A 24588-nucleotide genomic window follows, 5' to 3' on the forward strand; every position below is an offset into this window, starting at 1 on the left:
ACAATGTAGCAACTTATACTTCTTTTATACTGTTGTCCTGAGAAAAAAGTTTTCTCTTTTTGTTAACCCTACCCTACCCGACCTCTCCCTTATCCCCCTCCCCCCCCCCCCCCCCCCCCCCTCTTAACCGGTGGACGACTGGCTCTGGGTTCCAATTGTTTGTCTAATACTCAGGTTTTCCCATTTCAAAAAATGAATAGTGAGAGTTCCCCTCATTGCAGCCAATTTCCTTTCTTCTACTTTATCCCCTATTATACTATTCTTTATTTCATTAAAAGAGGGTGGTTTTTTAAGTTCTCTATTTCTATAAATCAGATATTTAACAAGAATTAAAACATGATTCATTAATTGATATTTTCCTTTATTACTCTCCTCTTTCCCATACAGAATTTCCTCCAAACTACAGTTGTGTATTTCAAAGTCTAAAAATCTCGTGCACATTCCCCACACTGATTGTGCAAATTCACAAGTATAGAATAAATGTTTATATGTTTCTTCATCTTTTTCGCAAAATGAGCATAACTTAGTCGAGACAAGACCAAAACGGAAGAGGTGATGGTTTGTATATAATATATTATGTATAAGTTTGAACTGAAACTCTCTTAATCGACTGTTAAGTGTACACTGTCTTAGTCTTAAAAATATGTTTTCTATTTCCTTACAGGAAAAACCATAGTTCCTTCCAATTCTCTCAAAAACCAAAGGTTTAATCGTGATCGTGTATGATCGAATGTCTTTGATCTTTTGATCCAATCTCTTTGTCGATAGCAAGTACCGAACTTGTGTATGCTTTTCAGGGAAATGCATTATATTAATAAAAATAAATCTGATAGTACAGATGCAATACAACACGACAATATGCCCCTAATTGTGCTCATCGACAGCACTGAAATAAAAAGTTATCGGTCCCTATTGAAAAAGAGGAGAGAGAGAGAGAGAGAGAGAGAGAGAGAGTGACAAAAAAAGTGATAGGCCCAAACTACGTACTATTTCCCAGAAAGATAGTTAGGGGTTATATGGGAAAAAAATCATACCGTGTACATAATATTGTACAAGCTAGCACCCCCACCTTTTCCGTCAGAGAAATTCCTACACCTGCCATTGCATGGCGGTGTATTCAGCATTATACTTCAAATGGGGTGGCCCTTCAGTGATCCATTGTAGTTCTGCGTTTTTTCACCCGTTTGCGGGGGCATGGTGTACCCTAATCTCAGTCAAACACCAACTCCATGCATCCTCTGTTCAACTAGGGGGAGATGTTTTCACATGAAAGGATGGCGAGGGTTATGTAGGGTGTGTGACTATTCTTAATTGCACTGTGTACAACTGCCCCCTCCCCGCCCCCCCTCTCTCTCTCTCTCTCTCTCTCTCTCTCTCTTTCTTTCTCTCTCTCTCTTTCTTTCTCTCTCCCCCTTCTCCTCCTCGCTCCTTCCATTCTCTCTCTTCCTCTCTTGTTGTTGTTGTTGAGATTAATGGCGTTTCCATCGTGGATGATTTTCGCCAGGCAATGATCAGTTCATTATGTTAAGACGTTAGTAGCCTCTCTCCGTAGAAGCAATTTATATAATGAAGCAATTTTTCCTCCTTCCTCTCCTTTTTTTTCTCCCATCCCCTCTCTTTTTCTCTCGCTCTCTCCTCTCTCCCCCTCTCTCTCTCTATTTCTTTGTCTCTCTCTTTCTTTCTCTCTCCCCCTTCCCCTCCTCGCTCCTTCCACTCTCTCTCTCTTCCTCTCTTGTTGTTGTTGAGATCTCACTTCCATCGTGGATGATTTTCGCCAGGCAATGATCAGTTCATTATGTTAAGACGTTAGTAGCCTCTCTCCGTATAATGAAGCAATTTATACAATTTATATAATGAAGCAATTTTCCCTCCTTCCTCTCCTTTATTCTCCCATCCCCTCTCTTTTTCTCTCGCTCCCCCCCCCCTCTCTCTCTCTCTCTCTCTCTCTCCCTCTCTCTCTCTCTCTCTCTTTCCCTCCATTTCCTTCTCTCTCCTCCCCTGTACCCCCTCCATTTTCTCTCTCGATCTCTCTCACTTTCCATTCCTCTTTCCGGGGTTTCATCCTCTCTCTCTCTCTCTCGATCTCACTCTCTCACGTTTGCAAAACTTCCCAACAAAAAGTCAAGATAAAACGAAATAAAACACTGTGAATATCTTTGTGCGTCTCCTATCATATATTTTGTGCGAACATGATAGATCCAAATAGTACAATTTATATGTATTCTATCTCCATTATGGTATTGATATTGCCCGCCATTTGATTTCTTGAAAGTCTTTATGATCTAGTTTTTTTTCATTGGAAGAAGAACAAAGAAAGAAGTGGAACTCGGAGTTCACTCATTCATTCCTCCTCTCATGTGGTGAAACACCCTATAATACCTATGTAAAGCATGCTCCTTAGGGGTCGCAAGAGAGAATTCATCACTTCACTTATTTTAATTTTTATTGAAATAATCATAATTCACCACAACATATTTTATCATACACCATATACATTGTTTTGTTCATAACTAACGCACAAAAATAATTATGAGTTATCATCGGGCAATCTGGCATCATTCATCACCTCTGATATATTATTGTGACCTAACGATATTAGTATGTACAGTAAAACCTGTTTATCAAAGTCACCCAAGGGAAAGAGGAAGAAAAAAAGCCTCTGTGGACAGGTGACCTTTCTAGACAGGTTCTACCTCTCACATTTCTCTCTCGAGGAAGACGAAATACATGGCCACTATAACATAGCCTTTATAGAGATAACTGGCCACTTAGACAGGTGTAACTCTATAACGGATTTTTCTGAAGACAATAAAGAAAAAATATAAAATACACCAGGTACACCGTCTTACCATCGACCTGTCTATGTCCACACTCACCCAATTACAAATACGGCAAAAGACTCGATTTAATTAAAAATCCCCTAGATGATTGCGAGAAAGAGGAGACGATGGTGCTGTTGATAACCTATCAGCCTACTTTAAAGGTACTATGTCCCATTTGCAGGCCAAAAAAAATGAAAAGTTAAATTCCAACTGCATTTGAAAGATAATACTAATTTAGAACTTCCCTATAAAAGGTGGGGCTTGAAAATGTCTTCAAGTGGGAAAATAACGACTATTAGTTGTCAAATCGACTTTAGGGCTATAGAGCCCAAAAGTAATAGTCTTGATTTTCAGACAATTGTACCTAATGGTCATACGTTTTATGCTGCGCAAAGATTCAATCAGTTTAATCTTGGCCATCACAAGAAGTGGGTTATTGATGTAGACAAATGCTAATGTACCCTTTACAACTCATTTCATGTATGTTATTACCAAAGAAGAAAAAAGGCCAGTCAGTCACTCAATAGTGTCTGACAGTGAAGTCTAGCAAGTAAACGGGTTTCCTTGCATAATTTGAATATGAGGACACTGCTAACGTTTAAATTTCACACATAGGACATACATGCATATTCATAATTCCTGCAAAGTTCTATAGCATTTGAGGTTGGCTGCAAAAGGAACATAGTACCTTTAATGACGAGCATTCGACGATATTCGGCTCAGTGATTATGAGGTTATCCAGCGTAGTCCCGTGATACATCAAAAATTGATTGTGGAATTCAGGACGGCTGTCAACTTATATTATGATATTCGAGTTTAATGATAACGTCAGTCAGTCTACTACCCCCCCCCCCCCCACACACACACACATTCAAATGATGGATCATGTTCACTCTATCAGGCATTACTGTGCTAAAAATAAAGTATTGTGGGAAGTGAATTTCGCATTTGGCATCATTCATTATATAGATTCAAAAGATAATCCACATGAAATAAGCAATTATAGACCATTCTCTTTTCTTCCAAGCATATCAAAAGTTCTCGAAAAAACAATTTATAATAGGTTATATACATTTTTGGAATAACCACGAAATACTGAATTTAAACCAATCTGGTTTGAATTTATAAAATCATATTCCACTGACCTAGATTGGGTTCAAATGTATGATAAGATATTAAATGCAAGGGCCAATAAAAAAAAAAAACATGTATTGGGGATTTTTTTATGGATTTGTCAAAAGCGTTTGATACTCTAAATCACAATGTTTTGCTCAAAAATCTTCAAAATTATAGAATGTACCCTTAGGGGCGGCGATCCCGGGGGACACGTCCCCCTCAATTTGTTTTGGTAGGATCGTCACCCCCGGAAAAAAAATTAAAAAGTGCACACAAAAAATGTATATCAAATTATCAATTACTAACTAAAAATTAAGACTGCAACACACTTTTAGGCTCTGAGGGCCCAAGAGTGCAGCGTTTAGACTAATACAAATGCTAAAATCATCTCGCTCGGTCGCTAACCTTCCTCGCATAATATCCTTCAAAATGTACAATTGTAAAAAAATCTGTATTCCATTGGTATCATGTAAGCACAGTTTACACAGTTTTTGTTTACAAGATTACGAGTCACTTCAACATAGTCTATATATTTACCAAGCTGATATTTGCCATTTCAACTCCCATAGCGATATCAAAATCCCTCAATATACAATCATGTATGTAACAATGTTGCTGAATTAACATGATTTATGGGGATTTTTCTCACTGTTTTATAAATTATACTTTTGTATGCGTTTATTGGAAAATGACGAATCCCCACATTTACATTCAGGCCCCCTGGACCCCACGCCAATAAGTGCCCTGCCCGTTTCACAAATCAGGTATCATTATATGCTCATCTGACCGTAATTAAATGCCTAAAATCTCTGAGCTTGGGGGGGGGGGGGGGCTCCACCCATTGACCTCCGCCGGGGCTTTGCCCCTGGACCCCACGCAAATCTACGCTCAACTCGCTATATACGCTCTACCTGATCATTAATACTTAAGCCCCCCCCCCCACCTTTTGAAAAACGTTCCGCGGGGCATGCATGTAAAATAATTTATAAGAGTGGTGGTGATGCGGATTTTCTTCTTCTGTCACCCCCAAAAGTTATTTCTCATTACGCCACCGTTTCCTTGCATTTCGCCCCCCCTCCCCAGTCTTAAAAAGAAATCGCCGCCCCTGGCCCCAGTGTAAATTAATTTCATCCCACATTACTTATTGTAACAATAATATGGGTATATTGTGGAAACTGTCTACAAATCGATCTCCAAAAATACAAAATAAGGCAGTACACATAATCAGTGATACCCCTTGGGATTAATCGGGAAGTCAACAAATTGAAAACCTTGGATGGGATACACTTGAACAGAAAAGAAAACAAAATACCATTAGAATGATGTTCAAAATATGTTTAAATAATACTCAAGCAAAAAAAAAAATAGTCGGCTAAACATACCATTTTATATAGAGGCGCTGTTTTGTTCAATAATTCTTTTCTGTATAACACGGAGGCTGCACAGAATCTGGTTAAACGATTGGGAAATTGTTTCTCCTGTTGTACATGTACATTAGTGAGTACTCGAATACTCATTATTTGTTATGGGGATGTGTCATTCTGTGATGTTTGAGTTATAAATTGTTGTTATTGTTTTAAAGAAATGTTCTTCATTAACAATGTTTGATGTTTCCGTTTGGGTATTTTTAATGATCGTATCCTTCTGGTAGTCATTCGAGATAGAAAAGCGTTATTCGTATTTGTGCTTTTTATGTCGATTATGCAATATCTTAACATATTTCGTTGCTATACAAGTTTAAGAGGTAAGTGTATTTTCCCTCTCTTTACATTTTTCTAAATATTTATACATGATTTTATACTTATTTTGAACTTTTGATCTTTAAACCTTTAACTTTTTCGTATGTTGAGTATTAATGTTTTGTCTTTTATTGTTTGTTCCAAGATTGTTTAATTCTATTAATGTTTATACCATCAATTGTTTTAATTTTTTTAATTTCAACTACATGTATTATTATATCAGTATTTATTTTTTAATGTTCTTCAATTTATCTCTTTGTTTATGTTTGACACGGCCCCAACGGAATACTCAGTTCAATTCAATATAACAAACATACATACAGACAACACAAAGAAATACACATTTGGGGTATGCAAAATAGAATTGTTAAAAACCTCGAGAAAACAAAGGCTAAACATATTTTAAAAGAAAACAATAGATATTGTATTATACTCGACAAGAATTAGTACAGTAATATCACTCAATTTATTTATTTATTATTTATTATTTATTTATTTCACATATTTATACAGGGTATCTCATTCAGATTAAAAACTGGTCTTCCATAAGGCCCTGTCTCAATAAAAATACACATTTATAAAAATTATCAAAACAAAATCATACATATAACAGTAGGAAGAAAAAGATAAATTGAATACACAAAGCATATTGAAATCAAAGCACAATGATAAACAAGTAAAACTAACAATATGAAATAATTTACGATAAAAAAACAAAAACCTGATCTTTCATGTTGCCTTGCTTTGTAAAAATGCAAATAGCTATGCAAAATGTTTACATATTTAATAAAGTGAGAGAAAAATAGAGTATAAAATCAAATACGACGACAAATATATGTAGTAAAGGTGAGACCATATTAAAGGTAAATAATGATACAATATAAGAAGTTAAAATGACCTTTGTATTAAAAAAAAAAAAAAAAAAAAAAAAAACAGGAAGTGAGACACCGCTCATATTATATTGTAAAAAGGCAAGAAAGGTCAGATTTTACAATGTTCAGCAAGATACAGGATTTATGATAAAAATGACAGAGAACCTATAATTCTCCCAGATCCAATTTAGTGGATACAAATTTAAAACGAGTTTAAGAAAATTTAAAAACATGTTACTTCTTTGATATCATCCGTTTAAATACATTGAGAGTTAAACAAAGTCGGGCTTCTACTGTAAGTTTGTTCCACACTTTAACGCCATAATTCACGAAAGTGTTAGCATAAAATTCAGTATTGCACTTAAAAGGTTTCAACAGATTCTTATTACTATTTCGAGTTGTGCGTTGCATAACATCATCTAATAATACAAATTTATCCGACATAGCTGGAGGTGCTAAATTATTAATACATTTAAAAACCAGACAACAAGTGGCCTTATCGAACAATTCATTAAGAGTCGGCCATTTTAGGCCATCCAAGACCTGTCGCGACGGAATGTGCCAAGACTGTCTAGAAATAATATAAGCTGCTCTTTTATGAAGTTTATTTAGCATATCGACATTGTATTTAAATCGACTAGACCATACAGTGCAGCAATAAAGAGCATGCGGTAATACATAGCCCCAGTACAATTGTTTTAGTTGATATTGCGTTAAAGATTCACGGAGCCTGCGTACAATTCCCAGTTTCTGTTTGATTAAGAGGGAGATATTTTCAACATGTTTACTAAACGTGAGATTTACGTCAATAGTAACACCTAGACATTTATAGGCTGAGACACACTCCAGTCGCTTACCGTTTACATCTACCTTTAAGGTCGCATCATCAAAAGTACTAATCCTTTGGTGTGAACCCACCAACATGACTTTAGTCTTGTCTGTGTTTAAAATCACTTTGTTCATCAATGTCCATTTATGGAGTTTACACATTGTGTGATTCAGTTTATTTTGAATCTCTTGGATAGATGTTCCACTTACAGACAGTGTTGCATCGTCTGCATACATATACACACTACATGAACTTAGATACTGGGGTAGATCATTAATCAGAATAATAAATAGAAGCGGCCCTAATACCGAGCCTTGAGGCACGCCTGACCGAACATCCCTCTCAACCGAGGATTTATCTTGGATGGTAACAAATTGCTTTCGATTGACTAAATAGGAGTGGAACCAACGTATGCTCTGTTCAGAACAACCATATTGAGTAAGTTTATGTAGCAGAATTGAGTGATTTACCGTCTCGAAAGCTTTTCTAAAATCAATAAAAGCAAGACCATTAACATTTCCTTTATCTACATTGCTGGCCCAATGATCGATCATGCATAACAATGCCGTTTCACAAGAATGTCCAGGACGAAACCCGAATTGGTTTCCACAAAGTTTATTATTCTGTAATAAATACTGGTACAGATGCTTGTGAACAGCCCTTTCTAGTACCTTTGATACTACAGAGAGTAGAGATATCGGTCTATAATTCTCAACTTTACTTTTGATCCCAGACTTATGGATGGGCTGGATTCGAGCTAATTTCCAGGATTCGGGCACGGACTGAGTTGATAAAGATAAATTAAATATGTAAGTTAGGCTTTCAATCAAAACCGGGACCTCACATATAAGTTTAAGTAGTTTAGTTGGCATACCGTCAGGACCTGTTGCTTTCTTAGACGACATTTTAGATAACTCATTAAAGACAAACTTAGACGTAATATATGGGAGATGAAATTGATCATCGCCATCAGGTTCTGCATTTGAATCATTATACAAATTTTGACTCTCATTTCTTCTTACTTCTCCAATGCCTTCTATACCATCTACATCATTAGTAGTCAAATTTGTGATGGATTCGATAAAATAATCATTCAAGCAATTTGCTACATTTAGTGGATTTGAAACAGTGTCACCATTAATTTCTAGACTGATTTCATTTCTCGGCCTTGCTTTGGTAATGACCTTTAAGGTGCTCCAAAGTGCATTTGTATTACCAAATTTATTTTGCAATAATCTATTTATATGCTCAAACCTTGCCAATCGTATGTTTTGAGTAATAATATTTTTGACTTGTTTATATTTGTTCCACATAGAATTACTCCCACTTCGTATAGCTTGTCTATAGTACGAATCACGTCTTTTCATTAGTTCGATAATGTCACCTGTAACCCAGGGACAAGGGTTAGATCTCATACGTTTCTGCTTTTGGGGGGCATGCACATTAACAGCTGCCATAAACATAACATACCACTTGTTCCAGGCCTCCGTTGCATCAGTCATGGACAAAATGGTTTGAAATGGCATTTTAAACAACGAACTGAGGAAATCATCTTTGTTAAACTTAGTATAACTACGATATTTTATCACATTCATTCTATTTTTAGTATGTTTATAACTGCCAATCACTGTATATACCATAAAGTGGTCACTGAGATGGGTTTTTATAATACCACATTTAATATGTTCTTCCGGACAGCTAGTGTAAATATGATCTATCAAAGTTTGCGTGACCAAAGTAATACGTGTTGGTGACTTAATCATTTGGTGCATGAGAAATCCTGTCATAGCTGACTTTAATCTTTGAGTAGATGAATCACAATTCGAAGAGAGTAGATCACAATTAAAATCGCCAAGTATAATGATTTCTTCACTTCGATTGATTGCGTTATTCAACATGTCATCAAGCCTGTCAAAAAATTCAGGAGATGAATTTGGCGGCCTATACAAAGTACACAATAAAACTGGTTTAGTAAGGAAATTGCATTTCATCCGTATCCATAAACATTCAATATCTCAAGACAGGATATTGGTCGTTGAAAGGCATTGATTACATCAAAACTTGAAATAAAAACTGGATAAAAGCCAAGAATATCAGCCACAAGCTGTAAAGTAACCCATAAAGATCGTTTCTTTAAATTATGAGAAACTAAAGCATTAAATCTATTTGATTAAATCAATGGGTGTTTTTTCTTCCCGAGAGCTTTTCCTTTAAAGTGTCCTTCCTCTTGAAAACTAACTGTATCACAGTTCCTTGTTTGCTCAATATTAAAGCACTGTCATTTCCTTCTCTATCACAGACCGCCCCATTAAAGTAATTTTATTGTCTTTTTTCAATGATCACGTATTATAACTAACAAACTCATCACATGGCTTAACCGACGCTTCATTTCATGTTGCATCTCACGATGTTTCACAATCTTGACTCTTGTCTCATTCGAAATAATATCTGAACCTAAAGCATCTTTGACTCAGCGCACGTTGCTTTGTGAAGATTCATTCCTAAACTAATATACACCAAGATGAGGAAAGAGGAACAATGTTGATCAGGGTGATACAAAAAAGCGGAATAAAAAAATAGTTGACGTGCTTATTAAAGAAGTTTGAGAAAGGACGGTTTGCTGGGAACAATCTTGAAACAAGTCTGCTGATGCTATTAGACAAGCCTTAATTATCTGCCGAGAACCAAGTCACTGGACTGCAATACCACTTTGTGAATCATGTTTATATAGACACTGCACATTTGACAAAAGGAAGTTATTTGCTTGTTCTAAAAGTCAAAGAAAAATGACCATAGCTGGAAATGAGTTAATGTGATGGTGTTACAGCCATCTGAGACTGAAAAGCGCGTACTATCTACAGTGGCGGATCCAGGGGGGGGGCCGAAACGGCCGCGGCCCCCCCTATTGGCGGCGCAAAAAAAAGAGAAAAAAAAGAAAGGAGAAGAGAAGAAAAAAAGGAGAAGAGAAAAGAAAGGAGAAGAGAAAAGAAAAGAGAAGAGAAAAGAAAGAAGAGAGAGAGAGAGAGAAAGAAAAAAGAAGAAGATACACCCCCCCCCCCCACCTCACTCCCACTCCGATTTTGTGTTCCCAACATTTCCGATAAAGGGTTACTTTTCACGCAACAAAGTCCGGCCCGTAATACACACAAATCCGGCCCGCACTGACTTTACACACCGAAGATAAAGGGGTGCTTTCAAACTAAGAGAGGGAACATACATCCGCGTACCCTAGATAACACTGAGTGGGTGGGGGGGGGGGGGGGGTGGGAAGGGGAAGAGAAAAGTCGGGTGAGAAAGGGGAAAGACAAGGAAATGGCGCTAAGTGACAGTAACGACGAATAAGGGAGAAACTGTAATCGGGAGATTTGGGGTCATTCCAGAAGGCTTGGGAAACGTTATTGAATAGAGGGGGCCGGGCCGGCCGCATAAAATCTCGAGCCACGGATTCAAAGTTAAACGTTACAAACAGCCCCTGCTTTTTGAAAAAAATTGAAAAGGGCACAATATTTTGGATGCCTTTCAAATAGAAGCTATATACTAAACAGTCAAATTTTAAATTAACGGTAAAGGGGCCGCTTCACAACTCTCAGTTTGCCCTTCATTTGGATTCAGCTCATACCAACTCGCTTGTGCTTATATTTGAACTCATGTTGGTAGTGATAATGGACAGCGGTGGCGATCCTGGGCCCGATAGAGGGACACGTCCCCCGGAAATTTAGATATATAGCTAGAAAGAAATATACATGTAGCGGAAAGAACGTACATATTGGACTAAAGGATTTTCTAGAATGCATAATTTCAGCATTCTACATTGCAAAATCTCGCTTGGTCGCTACGCCCCGGCCCTCGGCCGATAACACAAAACTAAGATATGACGCTCCCGGTCGCGATTATACCATGGTTAGTGTATAAATAGATCTTTTTTTCCCCCTTTCATTTCCACTGACCTAATTGTATGCTATCACAATCATGATTGTTTCATTTTCCCTTTAAAGCATGCGTAGCTAGGGGCGGTAGGGGCAGTAAGAGGACATAGGACGAAAAAAGGAGCAGGCAAAGAAACATTTTTGACAAGTCTAAAACGGTACAACAAATCATCTTCTTTCTCTAATAATTTAATGAAACGTTAAGCTTCTGCGCTTTGCGCTGGAGGGGGAAACTAAATTCAGAGAAGGATTAAGAGTCGGGAATGGAACAACGAACTATCTTCTTTCTCTAATAATTTCATTAAACTATGAAAGGTCAAAGGTTCCGCGCCTCGCGCGGAAGGGGGAAAATGAATTCAAACAAGGATTAAGAATCAAGAATGGGACAACGAATCATCTTGTTTCTCTCATAATTTAATGAAGCGTCAGAAGCTTACGCGCTACGCGCGGGAGGAGGAAAACTGAATTCAGACAAGGATTTAGAGTCGAGAATGGAACAACGACTCATCTTCTTTCTCTAATAATTCAATGAAACGTCAAAGCTTCCGCGCTTCGCGCGGGAGGGGGTATGGAAACTGAATTCAGACAATGATTAAGAATCGAGAACGGTACAACGAAGCGTCTTCTTTCTCTAATAATTTAATGAAACGTTAAGCTTTTGCGCTTCACGCGGGAGAGGGGGGGAACTCAATTCAGACAAAGATTAAGAGTCGAGAACGGTACTTTTTCTTTAATGATTTAATGAAACGTCAAAGCTTCCGCGATTCGCGCGGCAGGGGGTATGGAAACTGAATTCAGACAATGATTAACAACCGAGAACGATACAACGAATCGTCTTCTTTCTCTAATAATTCAATGAAACGTCAAAGCTTCTGCGCTTCGCGCGAGAGAGGGGGGGGGGGGGGAACTCGATTCAGACAATGATTAAGAGTCGAGAACGGTACAACGAATCGTCTTTTTTCTCTAATAATTTAATGAAACGTCAAAGCTTCCGCGCTTCGCGCGGGAGGGGGTATGGAAACTGAATTCAGACAATGATTAAGAATCGAGAACGGTACAACGAATCGTCTTCTTTCTCTAATAATTTAATAAAACGTCAAAGCTTCCGCGCTTTGCGCGGGAGAGGTGGGGGGGGAAACTCAATTCAGACAAGGATTAAGAGTCGAGAACGGTACTCTTTCTCTAATGATTTAATGAAACGTCAAAGCTTCCGCGCTTCGCGCGGGAGGGGGTATGGAAAATGAATTCAGACAATGATTAAGAATCGAGAACGGTACAACGAATTATCTTCTTTCTCTAATAATTTCATTAAACTATGAAAGGTCAATGCTTCAGCGCTTCGCGCGGGAGAGGGGAAACTGAATTCAGACAATGATGAAGAACCGGGAATGGTACAACAAATCATCTTCTTTCTCTAATAATTCAATGAAACGTCAAAGCTTCTGCGCTTCGCGCGAGAAAGGGGGGGGGGGGGACTCAATTCAGACAAGGATTAAGAGTCGAGAACGGTACTCTTTCTCTAATGATTTAATGAAACGTCAAAGCTTCCGCGCTTCGCGCGGGAGGGGGTATGGAAAATGAATTCAGACAATGATTAAGAATCGAGAACGGTACAACGAATTATCTTCTTTCTCTAATAATTTCATTAAACTATGAAAGGTCAATGCTTCAGCGCTTCGCGCGGGAGGGGGGAAACTGAATTCAGACAATGATGAAGAACCGAGAATGGTACAACAAATCATCTTCTTTCTCTAATAATTCAATGAAACGTCAAAGCTTCTGCGCTTCGCGCGAGAAAGGGGGGGGGGGGGGGACTCAATTCAGACAAGGATTAAGAGTCGAGAACGGTACTCTTTCTCTAATGATTTAATGAAACATCAAAGCTTCCGTGCTTCGCGCGGGAGGGGGTATGGAAACTGAATTTAGACAATGATTAAGAATCGAGAACGGTACAACGAATCGTCTTTTTTCTCTAATAATTTAATGAAACCTCAAAGCTTCCGCGCTTCGCGCGGGAGAGGTGGGGGGGGGGGGGGGACTCAATTCAGACAAGGATTAAAAGTCGAGAACGGTACTCTTTCTCTAATGATTTAATGAAACGTCAAAGCTTCCGCGCTTCGCGCGGGAAGAAGTATGGAAAATGATTTCAGACAATGATGAAGAATCGAGAACAGTACAACGAATTACATTCTTTCTCTAATAATTTCATTAAACTATGAAAGGTCAATGCTTCAGCGCTTCGCGCGGGAGGGGGGAAACTGAATTCAGACAAGGAATAAGAGTCGAGAATGGTACAACAAATCGTCTTCTTTCTCTAATATCATTTAATGAAAGGTCAAAACTTCCGCGCTTCGCGCGGGATGGGGGGGGGGGGGGGGGGAGGAACTAAATTCAGACAAGGATTAGGAGTCGAGAATGGTACAACGAATCCTCTTCTTTCTCTAATAATTTGCCAAAATAATTGCCCGAATATGAATTTGTTATATCTTTTCTCGTATATTTTGGTGATAAATAACACTTTCACAAAATACATATTATCCTCAAATTTTTGCTCGCTCGCTTCGGTCACTAGCCGAATTGTGAAACCAGAGAATTACTTTTTCGGGCAAGAGGCTTCAGCCCCCCCCCCCGATGAAAATGTCAAAAAAAATACCGGTATGGTGCTTCTAATATGACCTTGTCAGTATTGGTATGTTGAGTTGAAAAACGGTCTGCGCAATTTTCCGGCCCTCCCTATTGGAAAATCCTGGATCCGCGCCTGATCTAGGACAAAGAACAAAAAGAACATGCACAGAGGGACAATCAAGAACATAGTTGTTTAGAACTACTGAATTTTCATACCTGCTTATATATATATATATATATATATATATATATATATATATATTATCTCTGATGTAGTCCAGGATTTGGCCTATCGACCTTCTTGGGAAGCAAAATAAGACCATCCAGTCAACTCTTGTATCAGCTTGGTAGGCCAAAGGTACAAATTTGGCCTGATTCTCTACAACTATAACATCACGAGGTGATATTCTGGGTATGTGATAAACAAAGGTTCTTAGCAGTCAACTAAAACAAACAAACACATTTTGAAAAAGCATATGAAATATGATGTCTACAGCAGCCGCAAAGACCTCATCGTTCTTCCGTGGATATTTCCTTTTAAGATAGGCCTAGGTTTCATCTTTATAAAGGTACTACTTCTATTTTCCTTCATTTTTCTCGTATTCATTCAGTATCAGCGGCCTGTTGTTTGGAACTTGCGATGGCTGTGTACGCTCACGCAATAAGCTTCGTAGTACTGTGTGGATTCACTTTGCGATATGGTGTGGTGATGGATCACACCAGCATACATCTCGATCATAAGTGCTCGGAAAACTCGAGTGACCATAGCGCCAATTGCTCATATCGCGGTCTTACATCGGTTCCCCGGAATCTTCCACACGACTTGCGTTCCCTCAACGTTTCCCATAATAACATATCTATGCTCCTGGACAAATCTTTCGTGAACTATACTCAGCTAGAAACTTTAGATGCTAGTTATAACTCCATCTACCTCATTGAGAATGAAACATTTCATGCTCTCTTGCTACTTAAAGAATTAAGGCTCCATCGCAACAGTATTAGTGTCCTACCCATTTCCCTCCTGGAGAATAATGTTCATCTATCCTTGGTATTCTTACATAATAATAGACTCAAGAGAATTCCTCGCATCTTTGGAAACAACCTGCAAACTACTCAGTTTGCAGAAGATGGGGAGGACGCATGCAGATGTAAGAATTTGTCAGTTTTTGACTTGTCTTTTAATAACGTCAGATCAATAGAGCAAGGAGATTTTGTAGCTTTACGAAATTGCTCCTTTGATAGATTCAACTTGAATTATAACGATATAAAAATTCTCTCTCGTGCCGTCTTTACGGAACTATCAGCAGTACATTTACTCATCAATAATATATCATTGGTTAAGTTCCACGCCGATTCCTTTTTGGGTAGCAAGGCAATAGTAAAAGCGACCATAACCAGTTCGGGCATAAGATATATTGTACCCATGAATACAACGGTAATACCAACATATCGTTTTCCAGGTATAACAAAACTTTATCTAAGTTATAACGAATTAATAACTTTTCCAAAGTATGCCCTGGATGGTTTCGAAAAACTCCAGGTACTAGACATTAGTTCCAATCATATATCTAGCCTTCATAACGAGTCATTTTGTGGATTGAAATCGCTGGTTAATTTGGATCTATCCGTAAACGAAATTAAGTCGCTTCCACGAGGATCTTTTGCTTGTGCCGAAAAGCTTGAGAGGATTGAGTTATCACGTAACGACTTTGCTGTATTAGATCCTCAATGGTTCGACGGAAGCCACCGTCTCAACACTTTGAGATTTTATCAAAGCAGCATTCATGAAATCAAAACTATACCTTGGGATGCAACAAATCTTCAAACTCTTATGTTAGCCAAAAACAACTTTAACTCCGTGAACAGAAATATGTTTCTTGGTTTAAAAAATCTAAAATTTCTTGATTTCACTAGGAATTATAATCCTCTTGATATATCCGTTGATGCCTTTGAAGAAACCAGTTCTTTAGAAAAGGTCATAATGTATGATTTGGTCAAATTTACGATGACTGGTTCTTTCAGAAACATGCAGCAACTAGTATTGCTCGATATGTCTTATCTTCATAGTCACTTAGAAATTTCTTCCCTTGGCCAATTTACTTATACATCGGCGCTGAGGACTCTAAACTTATCCAGAACTTACATCAAAGCCAAAGATCTAGTCCAATTTACAAGCAATACATCCCTGTTTTCAGGACTGGTTTCGTTGCACACCCTAAACCTGCAACATAACTTATTCAATGATTTCCACGAGGCTCCTAACGCATTTACCACACTATGGAATCTTCGTGAGCTATATCTGACCAATAGTCGCATACAGCAAATTGACTCGGAGATATTTAGGAATCTCACGTCACTAACAGTTCTCTCGTTGGGCTTAAACTCGATCAAAATCATTCACGAGAAAGCTTTGCAGGATTTACAGAACTTACGTACCCTGCAACTGAATTCCAACTCCATTTCAGTTATCGAGAAGCAATTATTTTCTAGAACTCCCAGTCTCCGGTATCTATACCTCCATGATAATAAAATCTCCACGATAGAACCTTTCACACTAATACCAACAAGTCTAAATGTGTTAATCATTGCGAACAATCCCTTCACATGTACCTGCCAACTTGCGTGGTTCAGGGAATGGCTGGACAAGGTGAATACAACAATTGATCTAAGAAGTGAGACTCGTTGCTCTAGTACTTCCTTCAAATCGCTAAAAAATCAGACTATCTGGTCGTTCCATCCTAAGGATTACTGCGGAGTCAATATCTATCTTATTGTAAGTGTATCTTTGGCAACCGTGACCGTTCTGTCGCTAAGTGTCCTCGTGTACCGAAAGCGATGGTGGCTGAACCACAAGCTATTTCTCTTAAAGTTGGCCATCCTTGGGTATCAAGAAATCATTGAAAATCAAGATCCTGCGGATTACGAGTATCAGCTTAACCTTATGTTCCGTGAAGATGATGAGTGGTGGATTAACGATTGCATGAAGCCATTCCTGCAGGAGAGGATGCCACATCTGGAGAACATCGTTTGGGGGGATAGTGGTCTTCATCCAGGGTCTTTCTACTTAAACGCCATTTACGACGTCATCGAGAACAGCTACAAGACGGTCTTATTGCTTAGCAACCAGTCAGTGGAGGATACCTGGTTCATGACCAAACTCCGTATGGCCGTAGAGCATATGAATGACACCAAGTTGGAGAAGGTCATCCTCATATTCTTAGAAGACATCGATGATGAACACCTACCGTATCTTGTAAGGCTGTTGCTGAGTCGGAACAAACCTTATTTGCTGTGGGTGGATGATGATGAAGATGGACAAGAACTCTTCTGGGCAAAGTTTGAGAAGACCATGAGGGCTAACAGGGAAATGAATAATGTCATTCCAGTTTAGCACAGATCAAACAAACGTGGCTTCTTACGCTTTCATGAAAAAGCGTGTATCATGATGCGTGGTTGTAACTAGACGTGTGTTTAAAATAAAAACGCTCCTTGCGTCGGAATTAGTTCGAATCCGATGTTTGTCACATTCAAATTCATTCTATTTCGAAGTTGTCAACATGCATGTAATTTGTCAAAATATGTTTCACGAGGAAGTATTGCAAAGAGCTCACACTTCCAACTCCCCCATAAAGATGATGTTTTTATTTGTGGAAGTGAATTAATTTGTTCTTTGTCAGGAAAATAAAAGAAACGTCACGTGAGATATCTACCCCCAACACACACACACACACACACACACACACACACACACACTAATTGCCGGAAGATTTCCTAGTAAATGGTCAGGAAGATGGTGAAAAGACAGATGCTTCTAATTATAGGGACATCTCCCTCTCGTGCTCTGTTGGAAAACTATTTTGTAATATTTTAAACAGACGTCTGGTTATATATTTAGTAGAAAATCAACTCTATGTCTAAAACCAAAGAGGGTTCAGGGAATCTATAGAACCTAGAATCATATATTATTTAGAATGAAAAATATATAAATATGTGAGAGCTAGGGACGTAAGTCAGAAAAGTAATGTTTATTATTTTGTGATTTGTAGATTTACGCAAGGCCTTTGATAGTGAATGGCGAAAAGGATTATTTTATAAATTGTTGACATATGGTATTGGAGGAATGTTTAATTATGTTATTACTACCATGTATACGAAAGCAACTTTTTGTCTTAATCTAAACGAATGAATTACCCCATACTTTCAATTAATTGTGGAGTGAAACAGGGTTCTACAATTATTAACCCCACCTTAATCAATGTTTACCCTAATGATTTTCCACAGGAATTAGGAACAACTGGTAATGATCCAGTAGAATTAAATTGGAAAATAGTGAATTGTTTGATGTACGCGGGTGACATTGTACTAATATCCCAAACTAAAAACGGAATGCAGACTTTTTTAGATAAACTTGGGATTTACTGTTTAAAAAATGGTTACTCGGAGTAAATATTAAGAAAACGAGAATGTCGGTTCGTAATTAGAATGGAAAGTAGTTGAAACAACATAGATGTAATATAAATTGCGAGGAAATTGAAATTGTAAAGCAGGCTGTATATTTAGGTTTGGCTATTTCTACATGTGGTTAATTTAGTAATACATCAATAACTCGGGCAGAGAAATCTAAAAAGAAATGTTTTCGGTTATTTAAGCTATTTGGAGAGCACCTTCCGAACATTAAAATAGCTGTTCGTTTATTTAATTATCTTGTTAAACATGTCATTTTATATGGTTCGGAAGTATGGAGTGCTTCTGTAATGAATTTTGATAAATTGGTAAAGATTGAAAAGGAGAAGTCAAGAATGTCTTTTAATAATGTTATAGAAAGTGTTCATTTGCAATGGATGAGAAATAACGTATGGGTAAATAAAAACAAGAAGTAAATCGGCTGTGTTGGCTGAAGCTGGAGAATATACTATAGTTATCGATATAATATGTTACAATTTAATGAAATTTTGGATTCGCATGAAAAGTGTCGATGAAAACTCTTTGTTATGTTCTTCTTTTCAAGAAAATAGAAAAATGATAGCAGAATCTATTACATGTTGGCTTAGTAATGTTCACAATTTATCAAAGAAAGTTGATTTACATGTTGACGGATATTATGAATTTCTAGAATTAAAAACTATTATAGATAACGATAAAATAGTCGGAGAGGAACCAGAAATTAAACTCCGATAGATATGCTTTTTTTTAAATATTTATGATGGATTTGAACAGAAGTTGCGTATACGGAAAGGAAAAAGTAAACTGCGAATATCTAGATTAGAGAAAAAATTGTAAAAGCAATGAACTACGTTAAAATATTACCGATTTAGAATTGTTTCACATAATTAACCAATTGAAATTGGAAGGCATAGACGCCGGAGTAAATTACCAACATATTAACGTACTTGCAATGCTTGTTGTAGTGTGGAAATTGTGAACGAATATCACATCACCATGGATTGTCAAGAATTAAGTGTCTAGAAAGAAATATTGTTTGAACAAATTAGTATCATTACTAATGAATTAATACATTTGAACAATAAAGAAAGGTTTGTAAAGATCATGAAACCAGACGATAACAACGTTTTTTTTCCATTTTATTGAATATATAAAATGTGGCATAACCGGAGTGTTGGCTCAGTCAGTAGAGCGTCCGCCTCACAACCGGGAGGTCGTGGGTTCGAACCCCCGCCGCGTCATACCAAAAGACGTTAAAAGATGGGAGTTGTTGCTACCTTGTTTGGCGTTCAACAATAAGGGATAGAGCAACGTCGATCTGGCGCTGCTCAGTGGCTGCCGGGCTCACGATCAATTGGGCAAAAAGAATTTCCGTTTCGGTTTAATAAAATTTGGAGTGGATTGGAGTGGACTATTAGGCTATTATTGTTATTATTATAATTATATCGTTAAAAGGAGACTTTTGAAAAATTTGTGCATAATGAAACTCGACGTTTATAAAGTTATTTGTAATATAATTGTAATATTATTGAATACATAAGATGTGTCGTATCTGTATGTGGAGAAATGTGAGAACTTTGTACAGGTAAAGCAACAAAAAAATATGCTTTGACTACTTTCGTTTGTTAATTATCTGTAATTATTTGTGACGATGATATTTCAATATTTAAAAAAAAAAAATCAAATTCAAAGCAAAACAAAGATATATTACAATGTGAATGCATACAAACTGGGAAATTCGGAGGAAAAGAAGAAAGATAGAAAGCGCTCAACGAGGAAGTGTTCTGTTAGAATGATAATCTTAGCTGGAATGAACACATACGACATACAACTACATGTATTTCTAGAAATATTGGTATACTTTATAAGACAAAAAATATCTTCCTAAGAAGACCCTTTTAATGCTATATAACTCCCTTATCTTGCCATACATTTCATATTGTAACTTGCCGTGGGCTTCAGTGCAAAGACAAAAGTTAACCATATTTATTTATGGCAAAAAAAAGCGCTTTGCATATGTGCTCGCTCTCAATATTTAGCCTTCAACAAATCCTTTATTTTATGAATTTTTAAAATATTTTTTAATAATAATAATAATAATAATGTAACTTATATCGCGCCAAATCCACTCTGTGGAGTGCTCAAGGCGCGTGTAAACAGGAAAAAAGATCAAGACTTGAAAAGAAATGTTTTGAGATGAGTTTTGAAAGAATCAGAGGATAAACATTTTTTGATGTCTTCAGGAAGGCCATTCCATAATTTAGGACTAGAGTATGCAAATGATCTTTCCCCCCACGTTTTGGTAATTTTGGGGGTCACAAGAAAATTGGAAGTGGATGAGCGTAGAGGTCTTGCAGGAGTGTAGTTTTGGATTAGAGAGATAAGGTATTGAGGAGCAGAGCCGTGAACGCAATGAAAGGTAAGCAACAAAATTTTGAAAACAATGCGATCTTTCATATAAACTATCTTTCATATAAACGCACAACAGAGTTTGATCTTTATGTTTCAGTTAATGAATAGCCTATTCGTGATTCATTTAAGACTTCTTTGTATAACTAACTTTATCCATTCTTACTCTACTCGGAATTCATTAAACTTACATTCGATAAATCCTAAATTATTGATCCTGCATAAAATAATAAGACATCATGGTCCAGATGTATGATAAGCACTCCCGGATCCATTAATAAAATCATATAAAACCTTAAATTCAATATGAAGAGAGCATGAAACTGTTCATGTTGAGGAAACTTAAGAAATTCAATTTACCTTTTAAGGATTTAGTGACAATATACGTAGGTTATATACAACCAATTTTAGAATATTGTGCTCCAGCGTTCCATAGCAGTCTTACAGTAGAACAAAATAATAATCTTGAAAAAATACAACGTAGAGTATGTAAGATTATTTTAGGGCCTAGTTACATTACGTATTCTAATGCATGCCAAGTATGCAATTTACCAACTCTTGAGGAGAGGAGACTAGCATTTTGTAGAAAATTCGCAAAATCCCTTTCAAATCACTCTATTTGTCAGACCTGGTTACCTAAGAAAAAAAAACACTAACATCAATCTTCGCTGTATTCCCATTTATCAACAATTTCAATTCAAAACAAAAAGATTTAAAAGTAGCCCACTGTCATTTCTAGTTGACATACAGTCTTACAGTAGAACAAAATAATAATCTTGAAAAAATACAACGTAGAGTATGTAAGATTATTTTAGGGCCTAGTTACATTACGTATTCTAATGCATGCCAAGTATGCAATTTACCAACTCTTGAGGAGAGGAGACTAGCATTTTGTAGAAAATTCGCAAAATCCCTTTCAAATCACTCTATTTGTCAGACCTGGTTACCTAAGAAAAAAAAACACTAACATCAATCTTCGCTGTATTCCCATTTATCAACAATTTCAATTCAAAACAAAAAGATTTAAAAGTAGCCCACTGTCATTTCTAGTTGACATACTCAATAAAAGTTGAAGAAAAAAAAAGGAAAAGAAAAAAAAGAGTTTTATTTTTGTACTTTTATCATTATTGCAGGTATACTAAGTGCTTGTCTCCTCCCCCAAGCAGGCTGTTTAAAATGTACCTATTTTAATATTTTTACCATGCTTGTATAGACTTTTATAGGACATTTGTAAACAATTACAGCTGTATTTCTGGAAATTTGTGCAATGTGTTTATGGATTTTAGTTACAGAATCTAAGTCTTATTTTTGATATTGCTAGTTTTTTACATGTATATATTTAAAAGTGTTATCTATTGTGCCGAACACGTAAACGTGAATATTCCAGCCAAGGCTGTCCTTCATGTAAAATTGTATTTGTATGAACCATGTTTCTGCTATAATAAAAACCATTTTTGAATTGAATTAAATGAATTGAATTTCGGATAGAGTACATTGTTCGATCTGTACGCACAAAGGGACTAACGGCACATAACTATTTTCAATCTGGGAGGGGGGAGGGGAGGTCCTTACAAAGAATCGTTCAAATTCATATCTATACTGTTTCAAGACTAACATAAAATTCGTTGTACGAAATGTTTAAAAATAGCATCTTTAAAGTATACATTTTTTAAATAAATGTCAATTCTAAGACAAAAATTGGATTCTCCTAAACGACTGGCCACCTATTAATTTGCTGACATGATACCTAAAATATATATTTAGTGAATCTGATCACCATCATGGTATTTGTTAATCCTACTATCACAACTGAAATGACCTGAAATCATTTGCATTATTTTGTTGGGTGATTAATGAGTTTATCTCTTATTGTGTTCGATAAATAAAACTTAATAGTAAAATAAAATTCAATTCAATTTACTTTGCCAAGCAATAACAAAACATACAGGGTAAAAAAGCAATATACAAAGTATCACAAAATTGCAATTACTAACATAGATAAACACAGAATCAATTTACAAACATGAATAAGTATCGTTAAAAACACAATAGAAATTGCTTAGGCTGGTAGCAGCCAGAAAGGAGGTGGTCCTTATATGCGGCTGACCAAATAATTAGATATAAAAAGTCTTATGATTTAATTTAAGCTATATTTACATTAAAACAAATAACAATTACATGTAAAATATTATGAACTTTAACAACCATTGAAATCTTTAGCTAGCATCAATATAGATCCAGCAAATATTTGTTGTATTTACGTTTAAAAGTGTTAACAAATTTCAGTTGAAACTATTTTCTTTCCGATCATTATGAATATATAAAATATGACACATTTTCAAATATATATATTTATTTATAAACTAGCTTTGTTCCTATAATTATGTACTGCAGTATAAACGCATACCATTATCAGTATGACAGTCAAATTAAAAAATATATATTAACCTTTCAAACGATCCGGGGGAAAATTTTCATGTTTCATAATCCTCAAAATTCAGCTATTAAACAGTTAATGAGAAAGACTCCAGCAAAATGACACGCTAAATTAATGATGATTAGAAAAATAATAACCATCTCGTTAACGAACCTCTTTTTTGTCTATAATTGGCTTAAAAAGCAGTCCATTACAAAAATAGTCATTAAATCGACTTCATGGCTCATATCCTGTTTGATTTTACTAATCGGTTCAGTTCGATAATGGTTGTAATCCAATCATCAAATATTGTGTAAGTTCCCATTGCCATGAAAATAAACCGTAAAAACTGGAATGTTCTTGTTCACATTGTTATAACGGCATGTTAAATTACAATAAAAAGACATACGCATACATGTTAAAACCAAACAAAATATCAACATGAATAGATTATTATACTCAATTGTCTAATTTTTCCAAAATCATAGTTGTTTGTTACAATTTTTCTTTTTGTGTTCATTCCAATGTTTGAATATATTCAAGTAGACTTATTCAGAATGATGAACATTGTAGAAAAACTTAAAAACCGGGTTTGTTTGTTTGCATGTTCTAAATTCCGGTTAATTCTATAATATAGCAACTGAGTTCGATTTACCGAGATAAACGATAACTCTATTGATTTCAGATGACCTCAAATGTTCGGGCTCCAGGGCGCATCTCAAAATCATGCTCTTCGTTTGGTGCAACGCCTCCTAGTAAACAATCTCCATTGTCAGCACTGAAGGTAAAGCGCGAGCAGGACTCCGTAGCCAAACACAGGGCCGTACACCGTATCAACGTCGACGTGGAGTCTCGCTTGACCACGGACGAATCCATAATAGCTCTATTCTGGGCGATTATTTTATACTGGTTCGACCTTTGGCGAGCTTCAAATAAAAGGGGGATAACAGAATACAATATAAAGATATAGACCAGTTTTGGAAACGCCCCCCTCTCAAAAAATGAAATGAAAGCTCTTATTAGCAATCATGTGAAAGAATATGTTTTGCCGGGAAACCGGCTACTAATTGATATATTTGGTAAATTATCATATCGAACTGGCCTGTATAAATATCGCGTAGTCCCATATCTTTCAGTGTACAGTGCTTGTAACTCTACCAAGACTGGGCCAAATTTCTTATCGTTTTGATGATTCCAGAACCTTGCAGTACACACCATTACTTATATGCTATACATGATCAACTTTTTCTGAACGATTCCACAACGTTTCTTTCACAATGCAATCTTATGACCAGAACTGGTCTATACCTTTGATTTGGATTGTCTAGTACGTGCTCCATTGACAATTACCACGCAGTAGATTCTCTATACACGAACAGAATTTCCAACCC

The 24588-nt window shown here is 36.6% G+C and overlaps 1 protein-coding gene across 1 annotated transcript; it reads left to right on the top strand.

The window, feature by feature from the left end:
• The first annotated feature begins 14484 nt into the window (after positions 1 to 14484).
• On the top strand, positions 14485 to 17607 carry LOC115919967 (toll-like receptor 3). Its single transcript, XM_030974738.1, has one exon. The coding sequence runs from the start codon at positions 14570 to 14572 to the stop codon at positions 17318 to 17320; it is 2751 nt and encodes a 916-aa protein (XP_030830598.1). The 5' UTR covers positions 14485 to 14569; the 3' UTR covers positions 17321 to 17607.
• Positions 17608 to 24588: the final 6981 nt, after the last annotated feature.

The sequence above is a fragment of the Strongylocentrotus purpuratus genome, unplaced genomic scaffold, assembly GCF_000002235.5.
Source record: "Strongylocentrotus purpuratus isolate Spur 01 unplaced genomic scaffold, Spur_5.0 spur5_scaffold_7, whole genome shotgun sequence".
Taxonomy (NCBI): Eukaryota; Metazoa; Echinodermata; class Echinoidea; order Camarodonta; family Strongylocentrotidae; genus Strongylocentrotus; species Strongylocentrotus purpuratus.

Coding starts and splice junctions, on each gene's coding strand:
- LOC115919967 (XM_030974738.1), top strand. CDS start 14,570: ATGGCTGTGTACGCTCACGCAATAAGCTTCGTAGTACTGTGTGGATTC.